This window comes from Myotis myotis, unplaced genomic scaffold, assembly GCF_014108235.1.
Source record: "Myotis myotis isolate mMyoMyo1 unplaced genomic scaffold, mMyoMyo1.p scaffold_m19_p_10, whole genome shotgun sequence".
In the NCBI taxonomy this organism is placed as follows: domain Eukaryota; kingdom Metazoa; phylum Chordata; class Mammalia; order Chiroptera; family Vespertilionidae; genus Myotis; species Myotis myotis.
This window is the reverse complement of record NW_023416314.1, coordinates 48,030,222-48,057,717: the sequence shown is the minus strand read 5'-3', so window position 1 is coordinate 48,057,717 and position 27,496 is coordinate 48,030,222. Positions and strand designations below refer to the sequence as shown.

Sequence of the window (27,496 nt, the reverse complement as noted above, 5' to 3'; positions counted from 1 at the left end):
CTCATGTTCTAATGCCTCTCCAGGAGGAGGGGAGAAGGGAGACCCTCGACTCAACAGAATACCGTGTTTCCTTGTTATTAGGGCTCTTAGCACATCCAGGGGAGCCCATCTGCAAGTGGAGTCATCGGGTCTTGCTTTGCTAGATATAAGAAAAGCACCATAATGACGTGCTGAAGTCCTCCTTTTTCTCCCAATAAAACTCAAACACTGGCTTCATCTTACAAAAGAGAAACGGAGGCCCAGGGAGTGGGTTTGCCAGTGTTGGAGGTGGGGCTGGCTGAGGTCTCTGCCTCTCAGGCCAGCCTGCTTCGCTCCTGGCCTTGGCTGGAACCAGGCACCGTGGCTGGGTGTTGGCCCTCGACTGGGTGTTGGAAGAGGAGGAAGGAGAACACGGCGCAGAAACAGAAGGCAAACAAGGCAGCCAGGGCTGGCCTGCTGCTCAGGGTGAAGTCCCTCCCTGTGTGGAGGAGTGAATCCTGCCTCCTCAGCAGGGCTCCACCAGTGAGCTTTGATGCTCTACACATGCAGCCTGGGCTTCTGGGTCAGGGAGGCCCACGCATCAGCCTCCTTGGTGGGGATAATGGTGACCTCGCACGGGCAGGGAACCAGCAGGCCAGAGGTTACTGAAAGTGATGAGAAATGTACATTTCCGAAAATTCAATAAGCCCTTTACTTTTTAACCCCAAATAACATGTGCAACCAGGCACTTCAAGAGTGGAAGAAAATTTTATAAAAATCATTGAACTGTACATTTGAAAAAAAGGTAAAATTTGTGGTATGTAAATTATACCCGAATAAAACTGTTTAAAAAAATAATAAAATGAGTGGAAGGAAAGGAAGCATCCCTTAAGAAGTTTATCAGGGATACTCGGCAACGCTGTCTCCACTATTTAATGCTTAGCCTTCATCTTTCCAAAGCTGACTTCGCAGCCATTCCCTTCGCAGCCTGACCGTCTGTTCCTGTTCACAAGTGAAGGAAATGGAGGCCTGAAGGGGCTGTGGGGCTTGTTCAGAGAGTGTGGAGAGCAGACCCAGGAGAGAAGGGGTCACCAGAGCACTCTGCTGGGAAGTCCGAAGGCAGGACCATCTGCGCCCGTTCCTCGGATGACCTTAGACACAGGCCGGCCTGCCTGTCCCAGTTTCTCCTGCCTCCTCATCCCTGGGTTCCGATCTTATCACCAAACACCCAAAGCTTCAGCTTTGAGCATGGCCTGAGGGGAGGAACAGAAATAGCCATGGCTGTAGGACTGGCTGCAGGGCAGAAGCGAGGCCCCTCTCCACCCACCCTTGAAGCCTTCCTTGCCGTCCCCTCTGCCTGAAGCAGGGACATACAGCAAACCGAGTAACCCACAGAAACAAGAAGGCTCCACCTCTTTCCTGGGAAAATATCCCTAAAGGGACCCAGACCGAGGGACCAGAGGCAGAGCTGCCACTTCCCATGAGTGCAGGGTCCGGCTTGGGCACTGGCTCAGGGATATTCGAGCTGTGTCCCAGGGGTTTCTGTCTGCCCCCTTGGCCGGGCTCGACCAGTCCTCGGTCCAACCCTGAGGTGGGTGCCCCAAACCACATTGACCTGCAGCAGCAACCATGCAATGTTACCTTCTATTGCTTTTTAGGATTCATCCTAAAATCCAAGGAGCAGAGAAGGTGCTGGCCTCTTGCTCAGGAAGAGATCTGGGCTACAACCTCCCCTGCAGCCCTTCCAAAAGCCACCGGCACCTCAGAGCTGTCACTGAAGTGCATGGCAGGAGCTGGCAATGGGTCAGCTTCCAAAGATGGGCATCTCCAGGAACGCGGTCCAGGAGAGGACAGGCGGTTGGAAGCGGACAGGGCTAGGCAGCATTACAGTGTCTGCTTCACTCCCAAACCCATTTCCTATCTGCTCCATTGCACAGTCTCAGCACCGCCAAGAACCTGGAGCAAAAGCAGCCGGGTGAGCCCTCATCTGGGCTGCTCACTGAAGCAGCCACCTCATGCAGGTATCCTTCCCGCTTTCTGCATCAGTGGCTTGGCAGGATGTCCAGATGTGCTTCTCAGGCCTGGCTGGTGAGCCCGTGGACAGCGCTTAGAGCTTCGGCTTTTGTTACATGAATTGCTCGAAGCTTCCCGAGCTGATTTCCTGCCCCACTTCCCTCCTGTCTCCAGGAATTAGCCTGGAGGCTGTCGGACCTGTACTGTAATTCTCAGCTCTCATCCTGGGCTCTGAGTCAGGCCCGGCCAATGGGGCGTATCTCTGAGATCATATTGTGGCCTTTTCAGATGCCTCATGTGAGCACTGGCAGAACTTTCTGGAAAGCAGGTCATGCGCAGTGAGGGGTGGCGGTTGTTTACCGTTGATCACATTCTATGGAACTGCCTGAGAAGCTCCTAAGACCCTACTGTTCGTCTTGGGTGACTTTGCTTACGTGAACTAGATGGGAGTTTGTCCTGGCCACACCTTCCCCGGCTTTGTGGTCCCACTGCTGACACAGCACCGGTGCCCTGCAGCTCCCTCTGGAGGGTTTCGGGGAGGGGGGGCGGCTAGCAGACAAGAGAGTTACTGACCCCGCCATGACCTGCTGCCAGCCAGGTGCCAGGCACTGTGTAAGCACTGGGGGTCCAGGGAGAACAAAGCAAATCTCTGACCTCCTGGAGCTCACATTCTAGTAGGGAAACAAGCAAGATAAATAGAAAAGTACATAGGCAGGTGAGAGAGGATTGAATGTTTAGGGAAGGCTTGCCGGGCAAGTGGCTTTGGAGTAAAGACATGAGGGGTGTCAGCACGAGGTGTAGAGGGAAGTGGGAAGCACCAAAGGCACTGAGGTGAGAGGCGCCAAGGGGGCCATGGGAGGAGGTGAGCTCTGCGGGCTGTGGGGTCCGCATCACCAGGGGCCTTGAAGGCATTAGAAGAGTCTCTGTCTTTCATGCCGAGGGAGACAGACGGCCATCAGACAGGCCTTCACAGAGAGGGGCCTAGCATGGTGGTGTCCCCCCCAGCCTGTGGGTCTCCTCAGCCCAGCTGGGGCTCCCCTCCTGCCCACCCCACGTGGCTCATGGTGAGTCAGAGTAGGCGGAGGAATTCCTCTCTGCCTGTGTGTTACACGTGCCACTTGAGATCCACGGGTGGCTGTCTGGGGAAATGGCCATTCAGTTTTCCCTCTCTGTCTGTTTGTCCCTAGGACCCAGACAAGGGCATGGCTGGTGCAGAATGGGCTGGGATGACAGCCTCCCCTTTATACTCAGAACCCCTCAAACTCTCTGGCTCAGCTATGAGCTGAGTTCATTGTGCCCTGCTCAATGTCTGCCATAAATGACCTCAGCCTTGGACAGCCCTCAGCCCCCTGGATATACGCTTCTCTGGAGTCACCCTTGGTCAGGTGTGCCCAAATAGGTCTGAACCCCAGAAGGGGGCCACAGCCAGAGTCCGCTCCTAGGAGGAGAGATAGCCATGGGTCTGGCCCTACTCCACAGGTGTCCAGACACCCCCAGGCCTGCAGAGGACCCAGCGGGGCACTTGCCTGAGGTGCCTTTACCACCTCGGCATGTTAAAGATGCCCCTCCTTTGCTGACGACCAAGTAGGTCTGATTACTGGAGAGGGAAGGGAGTCAATCTAGGACGGGTTAAATGCAGGCCACTTATCTTTGGACACAGAGACCCTTCATCTGGGGACTAGACAGCAGCAGCAGCTTTCAGAGTCAGGACCTCAAGGCAGGGCCATCTTCCCCATCTGAACACAAGAGGTGTTGGTGGAAAAGCACCCGGGCGGGGCTGTGAGGCTTCCTGGGGCCTTAGCAGCAACATTTGTTGAGCTAACATTATGTTCTAGGCACCATGCTGGGCTCCTTACAGGGACCATCTCTTGAATATGCACAAATGATCTAGGAAGAAGGAACTGTTATTATCAACCCCATTTTACAGATGAGGAAACTGAGGTGTAAGATAAGCTGGACTAAACTGGTACGTGGTAGAGCTGGAGTACAAAATCCAGGATTCTGTCTCTGTAGCCAGTGCTCTTAACCAGTCCTTGGAAAGGAAAGGAAAAGAGATGGAGTTAGCAGAGGCAAGAGATGTCAAATGTAAGGTGTAGAGCAGGAGACAGCACACTTAAAGGGCCAGATAGTATTTTATACTTTGCAGGCCAGATGGCCTCTGTTGCATCTACTCAACTCTGCCCTTGTAGCTCTGAGACTATGTTCTAATAAAGCTTTATTTATAAAACAGGTGGTGGGCCAGATATGACCCTTGCACCATGGTTTGCCACTCATGGTGCAGAGGAAAATGTGGGGTCTGGAGGAAGCCAGACCTTTCTTATCAAACACACCTAGGTGACCTTGGATTAGTCATTTAACCTTTTCATTGTTGGTTTCCTCATGTCTACTAACTAACCACTATGGGGTACTACTCATTAATTTATTTTCATATGATGTATTGAGTCTCTTGAAAGAGCTACACACTGTACTGGGAGCCATGCCATCTCAGGGAACAAGACATATGTTATCTTGTCCCCACCTCATCATTCAGGACCCACTGCTTTCAAGTTTGCTAACATTTGCATCCATACTGAGTAAAAAGGTAGAAGCATGGGATCGGACTCAGGACTTTAATATGTTTATAATGCAATATTACACAACACAGGCCTAATTGAGAATCGTAATTTTCCATGAACTGATCTCATTTTACTAGGTAATATCCATTTAGGTCTGTGAGAGCAGTAAAATGCCATTCCTGTTAAATATTATATGATTCAATTGGTTCACTGATTTAGGTTTTTACTACCCGCCATTCCAAATGACTGAGTCATACATCATTTTAGAGATAACAAGGGCCTTCAAGATCACGCCAGCCCTGGACTTCTCTTCAAAAATGCCTGGTAGGGGAGAGCAGGTGCTCCCTGACTTCTGGGGTGGAGCTCTGAGCAGCCACCACACTAAAGATGCTTGCTTTGTCATAGAAATGCACCCACAGTTTGCATTTTACTCCTTACTATGTCCTAATCTAGTTAATGTACCCGGGTTTCCTTCTGTAAGGCTAACTGGTAACCAAGATGATATACCCATCCTCGAAGACCCTGAAATCCTAGCCCCTTGCCTCTCTCCAGCCTGTACTTTTAAGTTACCTGGCATAGTTGTGCCATGCACCTGCTGGCTCTATGTGGACACCTGAGCGGACATTGGCAAGTGTCCCCAGCCTGCCTCTGCTGTTCCTAACTTGCTTCCTCTTCTTTCTGGCCAGTCTCATTCCGGCTCCTGGCTCTCTCTCTCTCTCTTACTTACATCTGCTTCTGAGCATAGAAGACATCTCTGTCCAGTTTCTCTGATTTCTGACCTTGAATGGTTTAATCTGACTACCTGCCCCTTGGGATGAATTTCAAAGTTCCGACCCATCAGCTTATGTCCTGGCAAGACCTACCTGTTACCCCCATGAAAGAGGAATTTAAATGACCGGCCAGGTTCCCCTTGCTATAGCACCCTTAATTACCACTTATTGTGCACTTATTCTGAGCCATCTGCTGGCCTAAGTGCTTTGTGTTCGTTATTTTATGTAATCCTCACAGATCCCAGGGGCAGGTGGGTGGGTGTTATTATTCCTGCATTACAGGTGGGAAAGTCCAGGCATAGAGAGGCCGAGTGTTTGCTTGTGGCCTGTGGCAGGGAGTGGTGGAGCAGGGTTTTATTTGAATCCGTGTCTATGTGAATTCAAAACCTCTGCTCTTATAGGTAATAATGCCTCCTCCATTTTCTTGGAATGTTACATGCAAACCATGACCTGGTGTGGGGACTGCCCCCCACAAAGTCTACCAGGGGCCCCGTGAGCAGTGCCAGAGCGTGGGGCACTGAGGGTGGATTGGCCATCCCCAGTGCCATAGATGGTGGGCAGAGTCTGGAAGCAGCAGGAGGCAGTCTGGCTGGGGGTCCTTGTAGCCAGGTGAATGTCATGTGGGAGGGCCAGGCAACTCACAGCGGGACCAGACAGCGGAGAGGGAGGTGGGCTGGTGAGAACCAGGCAAGGGAGCAGACCCTCAACTAGGGGACCTGGGTGTGGGGCAGGCTTAGGGCTGGCAGGGAGGGGGGATACAATCTGGGGAAAGAGAAGCAGAAACCCGTTCTAGTGCTGGAGTCGCATGTCTGGCAGGGAAGCAGACTGGGAAAGGAGGGGTTCCAGTTGGAAGCCATGGGGCATCAGGGTCACATCCATCAGCCTCCCAGTAGACCCTGATGGGTATATTTCTATATCCCTTGTGCCTAGTGAATAGTGGGTGGAGGAATGAATGGATAGACGGATAAATGAGTTTGAGGAAGCATGAAGATTCCAGTCTCCCAAAGATGACACTAAGATAGTTTACCCAAAGAAAGGGTGAGGAAGGGAAAGGGGTTGTCGTGGCATATGCAGGGGTGCACTCTGACCCACTGTCTCCTTATTCCTTTTTTCTCCAGAGGCTCCCGCTAAGCCTGAGGAGGCGGAGGCTGAGCCCTTCACAGACTCCTCTCTGTTTGCACACTGGGGCCAGGAGCTCAGCCCCGAAGGCCGGCGCATGGCCCTGAAGCAGTTCCAGTACTACGGCTACAACGCCTATCTCAGTGACCGCCTGCCCCTCGACCGGCCCCTGCCTGACCTCAGACCCAGTGGGTGAGCAGAGTCAGTGGCTGGGCTCTCATTGACCTGTGGGGGACGGGGGCAGCACAGTGCTGGGACGGAGCCAGGCCTGGGCATGTGGACTCCTGTGTCCCTCCCCTGCTTCCGTCCCTTTGGCCAGCATTGGGCAGGTCACTCTCCCCTTCCTCCTTCCTCAGCCTCAGTTTCTCCTTCTGCTAAGCAGGGGGGAGGCTTTCTTCCATTTGAGATTTTGAGGGTTAATCACCTAATTTACTCCTTAAGGGCACTGGAATCATCTAGCATTCCGCTTAATACGTAATTTTAACCTAATTGTTGCATTTTTACGAACAATTATGTTTTTCTATAAATTAGTTTTTTAAAGTACATCCATCTTCCAGGGCTAACAAGTCATTACACCCAACAGAGAAGTCTGTCTTGACTTCTCTCTTTGTTACAGAAGATGTTCCTTTAAGGTTCAGTTAGAATTTTTATTGCTCCTAATTATTAAAAATGTGGGCACGTACCACAGCTCAGAAAATCTCATTAACTTCGGTGAGCTCGCCCCACACCTTCTTTCCCCCTCTTTCTCCTTATTTTAAAAATGGTCTTAAAGCTGCAAACCACCGTGAGCTTATCGCTAGAGTTTTTGGGAAAGATCTTGCTGCTGGGTTTGGAGACTATGTTCTTTTGGGGGAGAGAGTTCAGTTGAATTCAGTGGACACTTATTGAGCAGCTGCTGTGTGCAGTGTGATTTTGTAAGGTTTTTCCTGGCCCAGGGAGAATCTGGCCGGGTTCTAGGGATGCAAAGGCAGCTGAGGACCTATGAGGAAAGAGGAGTATATGTTCCCTTAGAGCAGCGGTTCTCAACCTGTGGGTCGCGACCCTTTGGGGGTCGAACGACCCTTTCACAGGGGCCGCCTAAGACCATCGAAAAACACAAACATAATTACATATTGTTTTTGTGATGAATCACTATGCTTTAATTATGTTCAATCTGTAACAATGAAAATACATCCTGCATATCAGTTATTGACATTACGATTCCTAACAGTAGCAAAATTACAGTTATGAAGTAGCAACTAAAATAATTTTATGGTTGGGGGTCACCACAACATGAGGAACTGTATTAAAGGGTTGCAGCATTAGGAAGGTTGAGAACCACTGACTTAAAGGATGTTTATTGAGCACTTCCGAGTCTAGGCACAGGGATAGAGCAGTGAACAAAACAGATAGGAATCCTTGCCCTCCTGGAGCTTGCATTCCAGTTGGGGGAAGAGAGATAATAAACAAAACCAAGAAGTCAGCTATGTGGCATGTTAGATGGCAGTAAATGCTACGGAGAAACATAAAGTGGGAAAGAGAGACAGGGCCAGGCTGGAATAGGAGAAGGGGTTGAAGTTTTAATGATGTGGTCAGAGAAGGCCTCACTGAGATGGTGACATTTGAGCAACGACCTAGAGATGAAGAAGCAAGTCATGTGAACACCTGGAGGGAAAACTTTCTAGGCAGAGAGACCAGCAAGTGCAAAGGTCCTGAGGTAGATGTGTGCTTGGCATGTTTGAAGGAGAGGAAGGAAGCTCATGTGGCTGGAACAGAGCAAGCAAAAAGGCTGGAGGTGGAGATGGGGCTGGAGGGGCAACAGATTAAGGAGGGCAGTGGTTCTCAATCGTGGCTGCACGTTGGACTCATCTGGGAGCTTTAAAATACTCCTGATGGCGGAGCTCACCCAGACCAATGATGAGTATTTCCAGAGGTGGTACTCAGTGTCCATATTGTTTATAGTTCTCAGGTGATCCCAGCAGACAGCTGAAGTGGAGAATTGCAGAGAGGGGCTTTGTAGGCAGCTGCGAGGCGTGCGGCTTTTACTCTGTAAGATGGGAGTCCGTGGGAAGAGCTTGAGCAGATTAATAATGTGCTTTGGTTGTCATTTTCAACCACCCTTCTGGCTGTGGTGTTGAGAACAGACCGAAGGGGCCAGGGTGAAAGCAGGGAGGCCAGTTAGGAGGTCCCAGCAGAAATCCAGGTGAGAGGTGGTCATGGCGTGGACCATGACAGCGGTGGGGCAGATGCTGGATAGGGTTGATTTCTGGGAATATCCTGAAGGTGACTTCAACTAGGTGCCACAGGGTCTCGCCCTCTGGGAGCGCTGCAGAGACCACACCTGGGGCTGGGGGAGAATCATATCTGATGTGGGCAAAACCCAGAGACTCTGGTGAAAGGGTCCTAAAAGGAGTGGGGGCCCCAGGACTCCTGCAGGGTCTTGGCCATGACCTTGGCCAGAACAGGAACTGCGGACTTTTGCAGCTGCTAGCTGTGACACACAACACAGGCCCAGCTCTGACGCAAAGCACATGTTTGTTCTAAATGAAAGGGGAATAAAGAAGGAATCCCAGGAAAGGGTGGATCTTACAGACTACAGCATGGTTGTAACAGGGACACAGGTATTCACACAGGGCTCGACTCCTGGAGAATGCCCCTCCCATTTGGACCACGCCCACCTGCAATGAAGGCAGCGAAGGAACTGGTCTATTCTTCCTAATCAGAGTCATGGAAACGGAGGAACAGAAAGAGTAAGAGTCGTGTCCAAGGTCACACCTTCACCCTTCATCGAGAGGGTGCCCTACAGGCTGTTTCTTTCTACTCCCAGGGGAGAGAAACGGGAAGTGGGAGGGTGGCGGGCACAGAGGCCGTGTGGCCTTTCTCAGGAGGGCAGGGCTCCCTGGCAGGCAGGTTCCTCTCCGGAGGAAGCATTAACGGAGGCAGCCTGGACTGAGAAAGCCTCCGCGCAGGACTCCAGGTGGTCAGATCCTGCAGTTTCCTCGTGAGCCGCTGGAACGGAGCTGTCATCACAAAGAAAGACTTTCCCTCTGTACAGAGCTTCCGTTTATGGAGCTTCCATGCCTCCCCCTTGGGGCAGGGCGACTTTTGTCAGCCCCTTTCATAGCTGGGAGAACGCAGTCTCCAAAAAGAGGCAGAGCGAAGCTTCCTGCTCCTCCAGGAGAGCTCCTCAATGGCTCATCCCCACGGTTCCTCTTCGCACAAGTGCTTGGAGGCTCTGTGTACGGCCTCCGTGCCAGACACCCCCCAGACTGGAGAGCTGTTGGGGACCACTCCAAGCCTGTTCGGAGGCAAAACAGTGCCTCTCTTTCTGCCAATTTCCATAAAAACATCCCTGCCTTGTCACAAGGTCATTGCTGGGCTTATCCTGCTTAACTCAGTTTGGAAACATCTTTTCAATATCTTTTACTATCATCCTATTTCAAATTATGCTGGCAAATATTTACGTAGCATGAGCCATGCTCTCTGGGACACGTTTGGCACTTTGGTTATATTAACTCTTTGACTTTTCACAGGAACCTCTGGAATAGATGCTAGACGCACAGTTTTCCTTTACTCCTTTCCTTACTCATACTCACAATACTTCCTGCCCCAGATGTGTAATTTTTCTCCCCACGTTAACCAATTCCCTGACACCGGCTGGGTGTCCTACAATTCAATTCCGTTTTGACACTGTCTACCTGGAGTTAGCATCGGATCCCACAGGTTAAGGGCTCCGCGCGCCCGTCTGCCCCCACTTCACATGCCAGGCACAAGTCCCAGGCTGTCACTGGTGGCTCACTATAAATTGGGGTTCCCCCAACCCCTCCTTGGGTTCAGTAATTTGCTAGATAGGCTCACAGAGCTCAGGGAAACACTTGTGTTGACCAGCTTATTATAAAGGATATGATAAAGGACACCGATGAGCGGCCGGATGAAGAGGTAGCCAGTGCAGGACCTTCCGTGGAGTTGGGGTGGGTTACTCTCCCGGTAGGTGGATGTGTGCACCAGCCCGGAAGCCATCGAAATCCCACACTGTAGGGACTTTTATGGATGCCTCATCACATAGGCAGGATCGGTCATTAACTCATTGTCCAGCCCCTCTCCTCCCTCCAAAGGATAGGAAGTAGAGCTGAAAGCGTCAAACTTCTGCTCAGCCCCTTTTCATAGCGGGTCTTTCTGGTAACCAGCCCTCATGTAGGAAGGAGCCCACCAGGAGTCATCTCATTAGGTCAGAAACTGCTCTTACTGTCCAGGAAATGCCAAGGGTTTTAGGAGCTCTGTGTCAGGAACCAGGGTCAAAGACTAAATAGGAGTAGGAACAGCCCAATATCTATATATATAAAAAACCAGTGACCAGAACGCTGTAATGACTAATCAGTATGATGCCCACTGTGGCCAGCAAACCAGCCAATCAGGGGGTGGGGCCCTCCAGCCAACCTCCTGCAGCACCTCCCCCCAGCCGCCCCACCCCCAACAGGCCCCCACCACCCCCATCGGCCCATGGCCCCTCCACCAGCCAGCTCTGCCCCTGATTGGCCCCCACACACACCAATTGTGGGGGGCCCCACCCACCAATTGCCCTTGGCCCCTCCCTCCAGCTGGCCCAGCCGTGATCAGGACCCAATCGGTGCAGGCCCTCTGGCCAACCTCCAGCAGTCTCCTCCTCCCAACAGGCCTGGCCCCAATCAGCCCCGATTGTGGCCAGGCTGGCCAGACGCCACCTGTACAGGAATTTGTGCACTGGGCCTCTAGTATATATATGTTTTTTATAATTTTACAGTAGCATTATTAGTCTCCATTTTACAGAAGAGGAAACTGAGTACAGAGAGATCATATATCCGCTTCAGGTCACTCGTTGGCAGAGCTGGGGTTTGAACCCAGCCAGCCTGGCAAAGGAATTTGTTCTTGTGACTGTCACAGTGCTTTGCTGCCTTCAGGTGGCAGTTTGTGTCACTCTAAACTTTAGAGTCTAAAGGGACTGGGGGCAGCTGCTTTAACAGAGCTCTAAGCTGATCAGTTCATCTGGTGGGGAAGGTCTGCCTCTCAGTATTGGAAAAAATGTCTTAGTGAACATCAAACCCATTATCTGGGCGGAGAATGATGCCACGGCTAGGGCGAATGTTGGATTTGGAGCCAGTGGGCGGGGGTGGGAACACCTGGGGAGGAAGCCCGTGCTAACTGCCCGCCTCCAAGAGAGTCATGTCAGGTGGCTCTTGCTTTCCAACCCCTGTGCCTCTCCCTCCTGTTACCTGTCGTTTACCCTTGGGGACGTCTGCCCCTGGAGGTGTCCTTGGAACCTGCACTTTGCTCTTTGTATTCTTGGCTTTGCTCTTTCAAGTTCTAACCCTGGCGTTATGCTTGGCTTTATTCCTGGACCAGAAAGTGGATGTTCCAGATCCTGCCCCATCCTTCCTCTCCTCACCTCTGGCCATCCCTTATTCTCTCTCTCTCTCTCTCTCTCTCTCTCTTTCTCCTGAAAGATGACTTACCTTGCCACCTACCTGAGAGAGGACTGGATTGTGCTCAGTACCTTCTACATAGGACAAGACATAACCAGAAGGAAAAAATGTCCATCCAACTGGTTGCTAGACTCATTAATTTATTTATCCAATAACCATTATTGAGCACCTAGTGTGTGCCAGGCACCAAGTGAGCACCTAGTGTGTGCCAGGCACCGAGTGTGAGCACCTAGTGTGTGCCAGGCACCGAGTGAGCGTCAGCCAGGGAAACCTCAAGGAGCTTCCGCTGCAGTGGGAACCCAGAGTGCAAGGCAGGCGATCGGAACACCTGCCCACAATCCCCCGGCCTCTTCGGCGAGGAGTCATCCTCACAGGTTTCTAGTAAGTCAGGGGCTGGACTTGATGGCCCACAGAAACCTGCCCTTCTGTGGCCTCTCTGGAGGAAGACAGGACCTGCAGAGTGGTGTCTGCAGGGAGCCTCCCTTTACCTGTTTGACTCCCCTCCCCTGGGAGAGGAGGACAGGGGAGCATGAAGTCAGCCGGCAGTTCTTTCAGCCTCATCTGGGCTCTTTGGGCAGAGAGAGGACAAACTTTCTCTGGGCACCAGGATACTTTGCTTTTGGGGAAATCAAAATGCCATTCATTCTCCCTGAGTTGTTGTAACAAGGCCACTGGCAATCCAGGTGGGAAAACCTGGGGACACTGGACATTGGCTATATCACCAGTGAGCCTCCTGGACCTCAGCCCATGAGAAGCTTTGCCAGATCTGGAGGTGGGGGAGGCTTGCCTGCTTGCTCCCTGGGTTGAGAAGATACCAGGACCTCAGGACTGAAGGGGAGAAAAGCCGCATCTCAGCCTGGCTGGGCGTGGCTCTATTGCTCATGCCCCCGGTGCAAGCTCCAAACCTTCTTGTGGCTCCTGCTCCCAGCACCCATCCTCCTCCTCCTCCTTAGCTGTAGGCACCAAAGTAACCTCCCAGGAGCCAAGAGAGAAAAAGGAGAAAACAAGCCTTGATTGGCGGGTGGACTACAGAGGTATATCATTTGTCAAAACACATCAAGCTGTGTACTTAAGATCTGTGCATTTTTGCATGTAAATTCAGCATCAGGGATTTGTGTGTGTGTGTGCTTTTTTAAAGTGAGGGTGTGAGAAAGAGATGGGGAAGTCCTTTGCCTGAGAGGTGGAGAGGGAGGATGGAAGAGACATCTTCTGAGAGGTTGATGGGTTTTGAGAATATGGTTGTGGTTGTGGGGAAGGATGATCGTGGGGGTAGCGGTTAAAGCAAGCTTGCTACCCCAGTGACAGCGGCTCAGGCAGGTGGCATGTGGGTGACCATAGTTCCACAGCAGCAGGCACACACTGAATTTTTTCCTACAGGCAGTGGTTGTTATTTCCAAACAGAGCCCGGGGGCACTTGGGGGAGAGGAGGAGAAGCGGCCTTCCAGTGCCAAGCTTCAGGACTGTCACGTTGCCATGGCAACACTCTGGCCTTCCTCCAAGGTAGCTCAGGGCAGAGCCCCGGGCAGGTGCTGCTTCCTGCCTCTTGTTGGCAGATCCTCAGAGGCTCCTGAGTCAATGATGTCACCTTTCTCTCCAGCAGTCCCCTGAGGTCCATTCCCTCCCTTGCAGGGGGTAGGTGGACTGGCTCCTCGGTTGACTGGTGGGTTAGGGCCTGAGGCTGAGGCATGAGGGGTTGTTAAAAGAGAGACTATTTTCTGCAGCTCCAGGTGGGAGCAGCTGGGACAGAGCCACACCCACACACCCACAAAGGAGCCCTGGGCCCTGAGCTGGAGAAACCATGTGTGAACATCCAAGAGGAAAGGAGCAGGCCAGGATTACAGCAGAGAGAATGCGTCCTGGAGCCAGGGGCTCCGCCCAACTGGGAGCAGGTCAGGGTCCATCCAAGGTGACTGTGGGTGTTTGCTGCCACCACCTTGGGTGTGGCCACAGAGTTGCATGTATGGATTAGAGTACTGTGGGGTCTTCAGGGTCTCTAGATAGACATCTAAGAGCTCAGTTTTAGGGGCCAGGAGGACTGGCTTTATGGGTGTGTATGGTGGGTAGAATAATGGCCTCCCTAGGATGTCCATATCCTAACTCCCAGAACCTGTGAATATGGTGTGTTATGTGGCAATGAATGAAGGTTGCAGATGGAAATAAAGGTGCTAATCGGCTGACTTCAAAATGATATTCTTCTGGGTTATCTGGATGGGCCCAATGTTATTGCAAGGTCACTGAAAAGTGGAAGAGAGAGGTAGAAGAGTCTGAGATGGCAATCTGAGAAGGACTTGACCAGCCACTGCTGGCTTTGAAGTTGGAAGAGAGCCATAAGCCAAGGAATGTGGGCAGCCTTTAATTGATTTTTTTTCTTAACAAACCCACAACCTTGGTGTATTGGGATGGTGCTTTAACCAACTGAGCTACCTGGTCAAGGGCCTGGGCAGCCTTGAGATAGATGCTGGAAAAGGCATGCACACATTATCACCTTGAGCATCCAGAAAGCAATGCAGCCCTACCAACTCCTTGATATTAGCCCAGTGAGACCTCGAGAATGGTAAGATAATAAATGTGTGTTGTTGTAAGCCACCAAGGCTGTATAATTTCTTACAGCAGCAACATCAGTGTTAGGAAACTAATACAGCGTGCAACAGGACCCCAAGAAGGCTGCAAAGACTCTGCACTTGGCTTAAAGTTCTTTGCTCACTTTGTTAAAATTCTGAATAATTTTTTAACAGGGGCCACCATAGTTTCTTTTTGCACTGAGCCCCACAAATTATATAGCTGGTCCTGGGGGAGAGGGGGCGGGCTCCAGGTATCAGTGCTATGCAAACTGCTTAATGTCTGTTTTGTGTGTGTGTGTGTGTGTGTGTGTGTGTGTGTGTGTGTGTGGCGGGGGGGCGGTTACTGAATTTTATCCTCACATCTCTCTGAGGTAGTTATTGTTTTCATTTTATATAGTAGAATCCTGAGTATTTGAAATGTCAAGAAACTTGTTTAAGTTCCCACAGGCAGTATGTGGCAACCAGTAGTTTTACCTGGATCTTGTGTCTCCAAACACTTCCTCAGCACCCGTGGCTCACCCTGCTCAGGTGAGCTTTTCTGGTTTGGGATTGGCTCCGTGGAGATGACCCAAAGTTTGTGGAAAGGGTGTGCTCCATGAGGGCAGCCTCGGGGCAAAGGGGTCAAATAAACACCCTTAGGTAATGATTCTGCTGTTGCACTGAAAATGCTAACTGCACAAACACAGTTGGGGGGAAATACTAACTAAAGCAGCCTGGAAAAAAATATTTCTGGTTCTTCATAAATGTTAAGCTCATTATGGGCCAGTAGTGTCATGTGGTTGTTCTTAAAGGTGGCGTAATCTTGAGCTGTATATTCTTTTAATCTTTATTGATTGACTGGCTTGAAAGAGAGAGAGAGATTTGTTGTTCCACTTATTTATGCATTCATTGGTTGCTTCTCAGAGGTGCCCTGACTAGAGAACAAACCCACAACTTTGGCGTATTAGGACAAAGCTCTAATCAACTGAGCTACCCAGCCAGGGCTTGAGCTATATTAGTAGAGGTATCTCTATCACAAAAACCCCGTGGTCGTGACACCGTCACAGTGGAACGACCAAAGGCTGGTCACCAGGAGGCTGAGTGTGCAGGCGCTAGCAGGGACTTGACACCAGCATGGGTGGGTGGGGCTGCGAGCATGGCGAGGCCACACAGGTGGGCGGGCCATGCGATTTCATTCGCTGGGCTTCTAGTAATGTCTTAAAAAGGGGAGGTGACAGTTTTGTTTTACTCTGCTACTCAGATCACAACTGCAGAAATGGAGTAAAAGGGATAAAAAGAAAGTAGAGTATGTTCAGAGGAGAACAACCTAGGAGAAGAACTGGATAACATGACAAGTAGATGAAGCTTCTGCTTAGATTATAGAGTAATATTTAAAACCTGATTCCCTGGGTTCCAAGGTCAGGTCTCTCACTTATAAGCTGGTTGACTTCCAGCAAGTTACTTAGCCTCTCTGTACCTTGGTTTTCCTGTCTGTAAATTAGTGATACTAATACAAAGATTATATCCTATATAATAAAACCCTAATATGCAAATCGACTGAACAGCAGAACAACCAGTGGAACCACCAGTCCCTATGACACACACTGACCACCAGGGGGCAGACGCCCAATGCTGGAACTGCCCCTGGTGGTCAATGCGATCCTACTGGGGGAGCGCCGCTCAGCCAGAAGCCGGGCTCACAGCTGGCGAGCACAGTGGCAGTGAAGGGAGTCTCTCCTGCCTCCACTACAGGCGGGCGGTAAGGAGTGAGGGGTCCTGGACTGCGAGAGTCCTAGACTGTGAGAGGGATGTCTGACTGCCAGCTTAGGCCTGATATCTTTGGGTCTATGCCAGCAGGAGGACATCCCCCGAGGGGTCCTGGACTGAGAGAGGGCACAGGCCGGGCTGAGGCCCCCCCCCCCAACTCAGTGCACGAATATCGTGCACCAGACCTGTAGTTGTAATATATGTCAAGCTCTAAGAACACTGCCTGACATGTAGTAACTACTCTTTAACTTTTTGTTACTTTTATTACCTGGCTCTCTCATTTGTAAAAGAGATGTCTTTGGGGATGCTATCATGACTTTAACTACCTGAAGGACCACTATGTGGACAAGGAGCCCCACGGGACAGGCTACCTGCCCTGGCGCTAGATGAGAGGAGGGCCAGGCAGCCCTGTAAGGCAGACCAGACTGAAGCCCCCAAGCAGGACTTCTCCCCCGCCCGCATTCTGGGCATCAGAGGCTGAAACCAGCCTGGACTTCCTTTTCCTGACACACAGGGCCCACCTTCCCTCTCCCCACAGTCCTCAGCTCTCCTTGCCACAAACCTGTCCAGCTCACCAACAAACCCACCACATGGAGACACTCAGTCCCCATGGGGCTTTCCCACTACGCCAGCTGACTTCGGTGCCCTGAGAGTGACTGGCTGTCCATGGAGCCCAGGGATCCCATTTTCCCTGCACTTCTAAGATGTGGGGACAAACAGTCTCCCCGCTTCCTGTTGACTGTTTATGTTTTTAATGACTCGTTTCCCTGTTGTCCTACTTGCAGTCCGGGTCTGAGATAGCCGTTCCTCTCTCTAAATTGGTAGTCACCTGAAAGGATGTTTGTAGAACTTTTTTAAAATCATGTTTTTATTGACTTTCAGAGAGAGAGGGAGAGGGATAGAGATATAGAAACCCTGGTGAGAGAGAAACATCATCGATCTGCTGCCTCCTGCATGCCCCCCACTGGGAACCGAGCCTACAACCCAGGCACATGCCCTGACCTGGAATCGAAGCAGTGACCTCTTGGTTCATGGTTCGATGCTCAACCACAGAGTCACACTGGCCGGGCAGAACTTTTGTCTCTGGATGAAAGCTGGAGGTCTTGATGATCACGTCTACTTAGTAGTTTTCCTGTCAGCAATTCCCATGCTGGATTCTGTTCCGAGATCAGTTGGCCCATTTCTCTTCCTTTACAGACTGTTAAAACTCCCCATTCTCAGATGTCTACCATCTCCTCCACATCTGAGCTAGAGGGGGTGTCTTGCCCGATCCCCAAAGGCCCTGCCACCATTATCCTCTGCTTTACCCAACTCTGGCTTATTGGATGGTCTGTTCTTATTGTTGCAGTCAGGCAAGGAGTAACTGTTCAACGCAGCAATTCCTGTTCTATCGGATCATGGTGGGAACCCCAGAGCTTTCATGGGCCTGAATTGATTCTACCATTCCCCATTCAAGTATTTATTAGTTTTTTTCATTCATCCAGACACCCGGGGCTTTCTGGGTGGACATTGTGGGAGGCACAGGGGGGACCTGGTGAACAAAGCGATCCGGAAGGGTCTGGAAGAAGCTACAAGTGTACCATGCATGGTCACTGGAGTATCAAGCAAGTCCTGGGGGTGCAGGTAGGATGGTGGAAGGGGAATGTGGGGTGGACATCGATGACTGAAGGGCTAAGAGGGGACTGCTGATCCTGGGGCCAAGTGGTTAGCAGTGCCCCTGACCCCCTGTGCTGACCACAGTTACAGGAAGGGCCTCTCTGGGGGCACTTGGGGGAGTGGGTACGTGGGAGTATCATCTTCTCACTGCTTGATTCAGGTAGGTCCCACCTCCACTCCCAGAACCCTGACATAGTTGGACCTGGTTCCTCATGTTCATTGGCAGATAGACCCCAGCTCATGTTCTACTTGATACGCATTCTGGAGAGGTATAGCCGTTCTTCCACCCAGGTCAGGCGGCTCCATGGGTGGGGAGCTTGAGGTCAGGGAGGAGAGACTCTGAGATCCAATCGAGAGGCCTCTGGCTGCTGCCCTGGGTGATACCCAGGGACCAGGAGCCTGGGTTGGCCTCATTCTGTCTGCACTGCTTCCCGGCCTCTCGCAGTAATGGCACTGAAGCTCTTGATATAAACTTGCTTCCTAAATAGTTCAAACAGTCTTGGGGGGCTCTGCTGAGAGGCTCCCTACATCGCTGCTCCCGTCCCCACACCGCCTCTGGGTGCAGAGATCGATAAAGTCGAGTTTATCATGACCATCAATTCTCGCTGATTAGACAGCCATAGTACTCCTCTCTCAGAAATGCCTTGTTTTTATTTCTCATGGAAAATGGCTCGACTTTGAACAAGAATGAGAGTAAAAAGGGAACTTTTGTGGCTTGATTTTATAGGAGAAGGTGCCTCTTCTCAAAATGAGTAAGGGATTGGTCTCATGCAGCCAGGCTTTCTCCAGGAGTGTCGCCCGGAAGGGACCAGGCACACCTTTGTGGCTTCCCTGAAGCTCATCTCCCCGGCCCTTCTCTGGAGAGGCACTCGGGGAAACAGTGTGTGGAGAAGACGCCCAGAGCAGGCAGGAGGGCAGGGCCTGGGAGCAGAGGGTGTGCATGGCCAGACCTGGAGGACCAGGTTGCTGGGAGAGGCCATCTCCGAAGTGTGACTCGTGTTCATTGGCAGATAGACCCCAGTTTCTATTCTACTTGATAGGCATTCTGGAGAGGTCTAGCCCTCCTTCTAAAGGTGTGATGAACAGTTTCCAATAAGACCAGTATATTGGGACACACTATCTCTGGAGAGGCCGAGCACTCGGTGGGGATCAGTGCTGGTTGTTAGACAAAACAAGTGCCAGACTCCAGCACAGAGGTGGTGGGAGGGCCCTGAGCAGCTCCCAGGAGAGAAGGGAAGGATTTAAGGAGATCAGGACATTTGGCGGGGGGAGGGGGGTGCTAGGGGAGGGGGGGTCACTTAATTACAGTGCAAAGAAACTGAGGACTGCTGAGCCTGAACCTGAGGGAGCCGCACGTTCAGCAGGGGAAGCGGGGTGGGGTGGTGACTCCTGCAGGAGAAGGTTTCTAAGAAGAAGGAACATGCTGAGATCAGTAGCCTGCATGTAAAATGTAGGCCTTCTACAAATAAACAAACCTGTTAGTTTTGTTCAATTCCAGAAACTTACCATGTGCCAGCCCCTGGTTTAAGTTTAGAAGGTAACACAGTGCAAAGTAAACTCCTTGCTCTCAGGGAGGGTCCTTACAGTAGAGGGAGACAGATGGTAAACAGAGAAGTGACGCACTAGACTAGGTGTCTGTTATGTTCAAATGTTTGTCATATAAAAAAAAAAAAACACACACCTTATGTTCAAAAGAGACTTTCATATGAAAATAGTGATCAGCAGACTTTCACTTGCGAAATGGATACAACATTTCCATTCTGCTTGGAGAAAGGCCATCAGGAGCCCCCTCAAAGGCGCTGGGGCTCAAACCATCAGGACCGACAGGGCCATTGCTGGGAGAAATCCACCGTGGTCTCCTGGGAAGCGGGACGCGGAGTAGTTATGTTGAAAATTAAGAAGGGCAGAAAGCAGGGGAAGGCAGTTGCCCTCTAACTCTGGAAAACACCTGGGAGCACCTGGAGCTCTGGCCCTCGAGGTCTCAGAACTCAGGGGAAACCTCCTCGGAAGGGGAAGCAGACCTAGGGTCTCAGTCCTCATGCTGGTGGAGTTCTCGGGGAGGACAGTGAGCAGGCCCAATATACTGGCCTTACTGGGAGCTGTTCACCAATCACACTTTCAGAGAAGAAAAATAAAGGTCACACGGGAGTGGTTTGACCGTACATGGTATTTTTAAAATGCAATTTGCAAGTGGGTTGTGTGTTAATGCTTAGTTCAGTTTCCACGCCGACGGAAAGGCCAGCTGCTGGCCTCCACAGTCATAAATAAGCACAAGCAAGAAGAATTGTTTGACTGTTAACCACAAACCTTTTAATTGCTATCATAGAAATCATATTCACAACAATAAAAATGTTTAACAAGGGTGTGATGAGCGTAAGGAGTCACTCCAGTCTCCCTCCTTCCCAAGTCCCTCCCTGCACCTCCCCCTCTCCTTTGTCCCTTCACCGCAGTTAAAGAAGCTGTTTTGCCTCCCTGGCCTGGTCTCCAGTCACAGCACGTTCCCTTGTCCCACTGGGCCTTTGAAGGGCTCACCTTGAGTGACATTTAAGTTTCTGATCAAATCTCTCCTCCCCACAGAGCCCATCCCTGACCCCTTCTTCTAGAACAGTGGCCAGGGCATCATGCTGACCTCCTACCCTGTGTTACTTTCCATCTCCACACTTATACGAATCTGGGTCATTTGTTTGCCTCTGTGTTTACCTGTTTCCCCCGACAAAGTGTAAGCTCCACGGTTACGGGTACTTGATCCACACCCCTCTGCATCCTCAGTGCAGAACTGCCTCGTGGAAGAAGCCCAGTCCACATTAATTCCATTAAATGTAACAATGAACGAATTCGACACCAACCTGTTAAACTGAGGGTTTTATGAAAATTTTAAGTATGAAGCAGATTTGGGAAAAGGCTCCACTCTTTCCCTTCCTCCATCCCTTTTTGGTGAGAGAGAAGAAGAGCTTGAAATAGAATGAGAGAAGTTTCTGTAAATTTCTGGTAACCATAGAGACGGCGATTTTAGTTTATTAATCTCCTCTTCAGCAGGCGGGGGCCCCACGGTGATTTCTCCGAATTGCTCCGTGCTGGTTATCCCACAGACTTCCTCATTAAGGAAGAGCAGGCCCATGCCTATCCTGCAGCACGTTAATTACTGACGAGCAGGAGCCCTGTGCTATTATGCTCATTAGTGCGCGCTCTAACCTGGCTGTGCCTCCACATGGGAGCAGTGCAACGCGGTCACCAGCCCTGACCATGGAGCCCTCAGTGGTTGGTGGTGGGAGTGGGCAGCCTCCTGTCTGAGTCCAGGGCCTGGGACAGGGCTGCCATTCAACCCCCGAGGATGGGATCTCAGTGCCTCTGGAACGGCGGCGTTTAGTTTCAGCCAGAGAAGGGCACCAGCGGTGGTTCCCTGCCCACTAAGGCAATGCTTGCAGGGAAGGAACTGGACATGTCTGTCAACCATGACACTTCTGGTTGTTTGGCCTCTTTATGGCGTCTGATTTCAGGGTTGCATGTTCCTCTTCCCACGGGGAATGGGGTGCAGACTTTCATGAATTTGCCTCATGTCCTTTGGGTAAAAGATCTCCAAATGGTTTCAGGGTTTCAGTGAAGCAAGGGGGGAAGGGCAGTCTCTCCCACAATTATTTCTTCTTCAAGAAAGAACCCTGGTGTAGATATCAGAAGCCCAGCGTAGATATTCTCTCTTGGCAGCTGACTCCTGGCGGGGACTCAGCCACTCTGGGCCAAAGTGTCCTCATCTGTGAAATGAGACTGGACTTGTCCTTCCATCCCTCCTTCATTCACGTTGAGACTCTGACTTCAACCTGGCTCTGAAGGCCGGACCCCTGTGATGAAGGAAGGGCAGGGAGGCCCAGGCAGTATGCCTGCTGGAGGAGCCAGGGTGGGTTCCGGCAGCAGAAGGCCCTGGGAAGAGGCATGGTTCCCTCCTGAGGCAGAGCATCTGAGGTCTGGCCTCACCTAGGCACTGGCTGCCATTTTGGAAACACTGAGACTTTCCTTTGGTTGTATTTTCTCTCCCGTTGGTTTTAGAAATGTTGAGTCATTCTTCCAGTAAACACTCAGTGACCACCTACTGGGTCCAGGCTTTGCACCAAGTGCTAAGGGCGCAGCTATTCAGCTGGGCTAGTCATTGACACATTCAGATCCTGTTGTGGGGAAAACAGTTTTAATGGTGTGAGCTGGTCTGCTGCACACTTGGGGGTTGGCTTCACTGTATCAAAGAAGAGACCTGGGAAGAATCAGGACTCCGGAGCCCTCCAGGAAAGCTGGAACCATGAGATAGGGTGGACCAGCATCTGGGGTGCCCCTGAGGATTCCCTGAAAGGTGTAAGGTCCTGGTTCTCCTTCTTTCCAGGTGCCGCAACCTCTCATTCCCTGCCAGCCTGCCCGAGGTCAGCATCGTGTTCATCTTTGTCAATGAAGCCCTCTCGGTGCTTCTGCGCTCCATCCACTCGGCCATGGAACGCACGCCTTCGCACCTGCTCAAGGAGATCATCCTGGTGGACGACAACAGCAGCAACGGTGAGTGTTCGAGCTCCTCGCTCTGCGGCTGACCCTTGAGCAGAGGGGTCAGCCTCTATGCGGGGTTCTCATTTTCTCAAGGCTCTCTGTGGCGGCTCCTGCTCTGGGACGTTGCCTCTGTGATGAGAGATTCATGGTGGTCAGTGCTCTGGAAGGTGCACTCCATAAGGTGTGCCCTCTTTGCATCCCACTGAAGCCTGGTCCCCAAGCTATATCTTACCAACCTTCCTCTCTTCCCTCCAACATTCTAGTGTAATGAGATCAATAGCCCTGACCTCTACCCCGACTACATCCACAGTGGACGTGGAATTGGAGCTGTGTACACAGAGTAATTGAAGTCATTGACTGGGAGGAGAGGGTTGGCAAAGAGAAGAGAGAAGACCAGCAAATAGAAGTTGAGAGAATGCTGAGTGTAAGACATGTAGGAGTCAGGAGGAAGAGGGCTGAGACACAGGGAAGGCACAGCAGGAGAAACTGGAGGACACATATTCCACAGACAGAGAATTTCAGGAATGAGAGTCATCTGTTTGAATGAACCGACAGACAGGTGGAAGGACACAGAGTCTGGGAAGAGGCCAGTGGGTTTGGAAGGTGCAGAGCATGCAAACCTCAGCAAGAAGCTTTCAAGACTTGGCATGCAGCTGTAGAAGCCAGGTGAAGGTGAAGAGCAGGCATGGAGGTGGACTTTTCTGTCAGGGATTTTAACTGTGAAAGAGAATCAGGAGCCGAAGTTTTACATACACACACATACAGACAGACAAATTTAATTAAAAAACAATTTTAAAAAATTAACCACAATCTACAGCAAAAAATATATTTATATCATGACCCAGGATGACATGCCTACTCACACCCAATTGTATGCACATGCTATTAAAACAAAACTTTTAAGAAACAATAGTTACCCTTATAATGGGTGAAACATGCTCTTTTTTATTATAGTCTGGTCTGTGTTGCTCAGGTGTATGGTATAGTATGGTATTGTATGGTATTGTATTGTATGGTATTGTATTGTATTGTATTGTATTGTATTGTATTGTATTGTATTGTATTGTATTGTATTGTATTGTATTGTATTGTATTGTGTGTATTTCCCTTGTTTGAAAGTAAAGTTGTTCTCGAGACCCTGACTGCAGGTTAGAATTGCTTGGAGAACTTTTAAGAAGTCCAGGTGGCCATCCCTTAGCCCTGGTGATTTAATGGGTCTGAGGAGCAGGTGCCTGTGGCCCTTGGCCGGAGATGGGGGTACCTGAGTCCCTTGAGGCCAAGGGGTGGAGCAGGGCCTGTGAGGAGGGAGGAGAATGGATCCTGGGCACAGAAACCAGGATTGCCTCTGGGAAGAAAGGGCCCATCTTTCTGCCCTTTGGGAGGATCAGATGGGTGAATAGGGAGACAGCTGGAGGCAATGAGGAGTGTGGCAATGGGGGCTGAGGCTGGCAGAGCAATAGCACCCTCTGGTTTGCAGGACTCTGCATGGGTGGAGGGCATTGTGGGAAGGGGTCTGGTGCCAGCTGGAGAGCCCCTTGGGAATAGGACAGGACGGACCAGTAAAGGGGTTCCCTGGGAGCAGCCTGAGCTAAGCTCTCAAGAGAAGAGGAGGGACACTTGAGACTGGCTGTTGGAGGAAGTGAGCCGTCTCTGGCCTTACTTAGCAGAGAACTGAAGGATCCTTTGCACCGGTCCTGCCTGACTTCTGTGAGGGCGGTTGTGGCCATGTCCTGGGCAGGCTCCATTTAGGCCTGCTTCTCTTGGCACCATCTCACTCAGCACAGGACTGCAATTTATCTCACATCGGGCCTCTGCTCAGTTCACAAGCATTTATAGAGTGCCTGGCTGGGCCAAGGACATGAGGGAATGATGGACCAGACCTAACCCCTGACATCAGGGAGTCATGCAAATAAATGTAAAATAAGGATGAAACATAACAGGACTTGGTTTCCAGTCTCAGGTCTACCACTTCCTGGTCTTTTGCTTGTTTTTTTGTGTGTGTTTGTTTTGTTTTGTTTTTAATATATCTGTATTGTTTTCAGAGAGAGGAAGGGAGAGGAAGAGAGAGACAGACATCAATGATGAAAGAGAATCATTGTTTGGCTGCTACCTGCATACCCCCAACTGGGGATCGAGCCTGCAACCCAGGCATATGCTCCAACCAGGAATTAAACTGTGGTTCATAGGTCAATACTCAACCACTGAGCCACACTGGTCGGGCTGCTTTTTGTTTTATGTGCCATGTGGGGACATAAGGTCCTGCCCTGCCCTGTCCATCCCATAGTCACTGAGGATAAACTGAGGGAATGGGAGTGAAAGTGCTATATGAGCTGCGTGGTCCTAAGAGTGAGTTAAATGACAATAATAAAAATAGCAACATTAACAACACTAGCTGGCATGGAGCCTCTGCTTAGAGGCAGCCGTGCCTTTCTCTCTTTTCTGGGGGGAAGACCAGAGAATTTGTCATTAGGCCAGCTTTTCGGTTCCAGCTCTTTGTAGCTTCTTCCTAGCTGTGAGTTCTTAACCTCTGTGAACCCCATTTTCCTTATCTATAAAATTGGGATGTATAATTCCTACCTCGGGGATTGTTCGGAAGCTTGAATGAGATAACGCAGGATGGAAGGGATGTTGGTGTTTAAAACTGTAAGTGAAGCAGGAGTACGGAGCTTTCAGAATGAATCCCTTGCTAAGCCTTCCTTCCCAGGCGTTTGTCACAGGTTCTGTGTGTTCTGGTGCCTTGTAGCCTCTTCTGCAGGCACCTTGCTTTGGGATTAGGCTGTGTTCCCATAAACACAGGGAAGGGGCAGTTGATTACTGCTTTCTTCATCCAAGCCCTTTGGACCTTTAGCTCTCTCTCGGAAACCCAGGGCTGAAGGCTCTGCAGACAGTCCTGGTGTAGGAGTCTGAGTTCCTGTTCTCTTGCTTCTTAAGCAATTTCCTAAACGAGCTTCACTCTTTCAGGGACTGACTCCTGTATAAGATGCTTACAGTATGCTAAAGTGATCTCAGGCTTTTGTGTTTGAGCTCCACTAAAAATATGGAGATTCAGATCAGCCACTTTGCTGCCCCAGGACATTTGCACTTGCTGTTCTCACCACCTGGAATGCTCTTGCCCCTTGATATCTGCACATCTTGTTCCTTTGCCTCTTCAGGCCTTTGCTCAAATACCACCTTGCCACCCTATTTAAAATGGGAGCCCTTACCTCTGTTACTCCTCACCCTTCCTTGCTTGTTTTCCTTTAGAGCACCAATCACCACCTGACATTCTGTACTCACTTGATTACTTCCCTTATTTATTTGGACATTTTCTCTCCACTAGTATGTAAGTTCCATGAAGACAGGGAGATTTGTTTTGTCCATTGCTGTCTCTCTAGCACCGAGAATAGTACCTGGTACTTGTAGGTGTTCAATAAATATCGATTCAATGGAAAGAATGAATGAGTCTTGATTCTGTAGGTCTGGGGCAATTGCTAGGCATCTGCATTTTAATAAGCTTCTCAGAGCTTTCCGATGCAGTGGGACGGTCTCATTGTTGTCCTCCATCTGTACTGCAGCTGAGCCTGGACAGCAGGCACCCAAGCTCCCTCAGGGCTAGCCTCAAGCAGTGAGCACTGTGGGTGGAGTGTTTCTTCCTGCAGTGGGGTCCTGGCACCTCCCTGCTCATCCCAGGGAGAAGGCGTGAATGGCAGGTGGAATGCAGAGCAGGAGGGGAAGCTTCTCTTGCTGTTACCCCAGCCAGGGAGGACCTATGCACAGAGTCCAGCGGCCAACCCTGGGCCTCCGCCTTCGATCTTGCCCAACCTCTGCAGGCATTCGCCGCAGTGGGGGCCTTGCCGTGTCCTCCCTGCAACCCCGAGGCAATGCTTCCCCTCCCTGGCTCCTCTTCCTTGTTATCTCAAGGACATGGGGGAGCCCGCGCGAGCCTCCTGGTTTTAATTACTGTGTTTTGCAGTGACTCCCAATGGGCCAACGACTTCAGCTGGGGCTGAGTGATTCAACCTTTACAGACCTCCAGAGGGAGGAAGCACCAGGATTTTCAGCTGATAGAGTCATCTCTGCCTGTGCATCTGGGCACTCATTTACTTGTTCATTCATTCATCCATGTGTTCAATTCCTCAACAGGTCTTTGCTGGCCATATAATTTTTGCCAAGTACATTGGCACATGGCTAAGCCACCGCCCCCGCCCCCCTTCCCTTGTGAACTCACTCATGTGACACAGGTGTTCCAGTACATCGCTCAGAGCAGGTGCTCAGTGAAATGAGTCCTGGCAGGCTCCCTCATCAACTGTCCAGAGTCACCACTTCCCCCAATCTGGCCACTCCCGCTTCAAAAAATTTTTTTCTTTGTACTCAGTTTCTCTGTTTCCTCTTTAAACTCTTGTCGTTATTTGATAAACTTAAAAATCATACACAGGTCTCTCATGCTACTTTGAGGGCCTGTCAAAAGCCGAATCTGAATTTTGTAACTAAAAGCACATCAAAACAATGGCAATATCAAATACTCTTTTAAGAATCCCATCTCCTGGAGATTTTGATCTGCTCCTGGTTGGCAGTGACTTGCCCAACCTAAACCAGCTTAATGTTTGAACTCTTCTGCTGCTTTGCAACAAGGGAATGGCCAGTTTCCACCCCTCACACACCTGAGGCTGGGGTTGAGTGGTGTCTCTCCTGGCCTATCGATATCCTTTCCTAGGAATGGCTGCCCCCCTCCCCCCACCCCCACCCCCACACATACACACACACTCCTACTCCCTTTGCCCAGCTCCAACTTCAGGCTCCACTCAGTTGCCACTGCTTCCAGGAAGCCTTCCATCACTCCGCACTACGCCCCAACTGGCTGGATTAGGGAGTGCACACACATGCCCTAGCTTCCTCCCACACGGTGTTTGAGCTGTTTATTTACTCACTAAATTACAGAGAGCTATTTAATACAGACTAGCCAAGCTAACCAGTGTGAGAGGGACACAGTGCTAGGCATCTCAGTGTCCCTCCAACTAGCCCAGTGCCCAGCACAGAGTAGTCACTAAACAAATTTTGTTGACAAGAGAACAGGGAAGTAGACATGTTTATCATCTGTATATCACAGACAAAGAAGCTAAGTCTCAGAGAGGTAAAAACAATAAAAATTGTTTAAAAAATTTAAAAAGTGACCAGGGCTC

At 50.7% G+C, this 27,496-nt stretch overlaps 1 protein-coding gene across 5 annotated transcripts in view; it reads left to right on the top strand.

The window, feature by feature from the left end:
- GALNT18 (polypeptide N-acetylgalactosaminyltransferase 18) overlaps window positions 1–27,496 on the top strand; it is a 296,165-nt gene that overhangs the window by 136,967 nt on the left and 131,702 nt on the right. For all 5 annotated transcript variants that reach the window (XM_036325391.1, XM_036325389.1, XM_036325392.1 and 2 more), the window contains exons 2-3: window positions 6,415–6,607; window positions 22,183–22,349. In XM_036325391.1, the coding sequence (XP_036181284.1) occupies window positions 6,415–6,607; window positions 22,183–22,349 (360 nt within the window). The remainder of the gene's footprint in view (window positions 1–6,414; window positions 6,608–22,182; window positions 22,350–27,496) is intronic.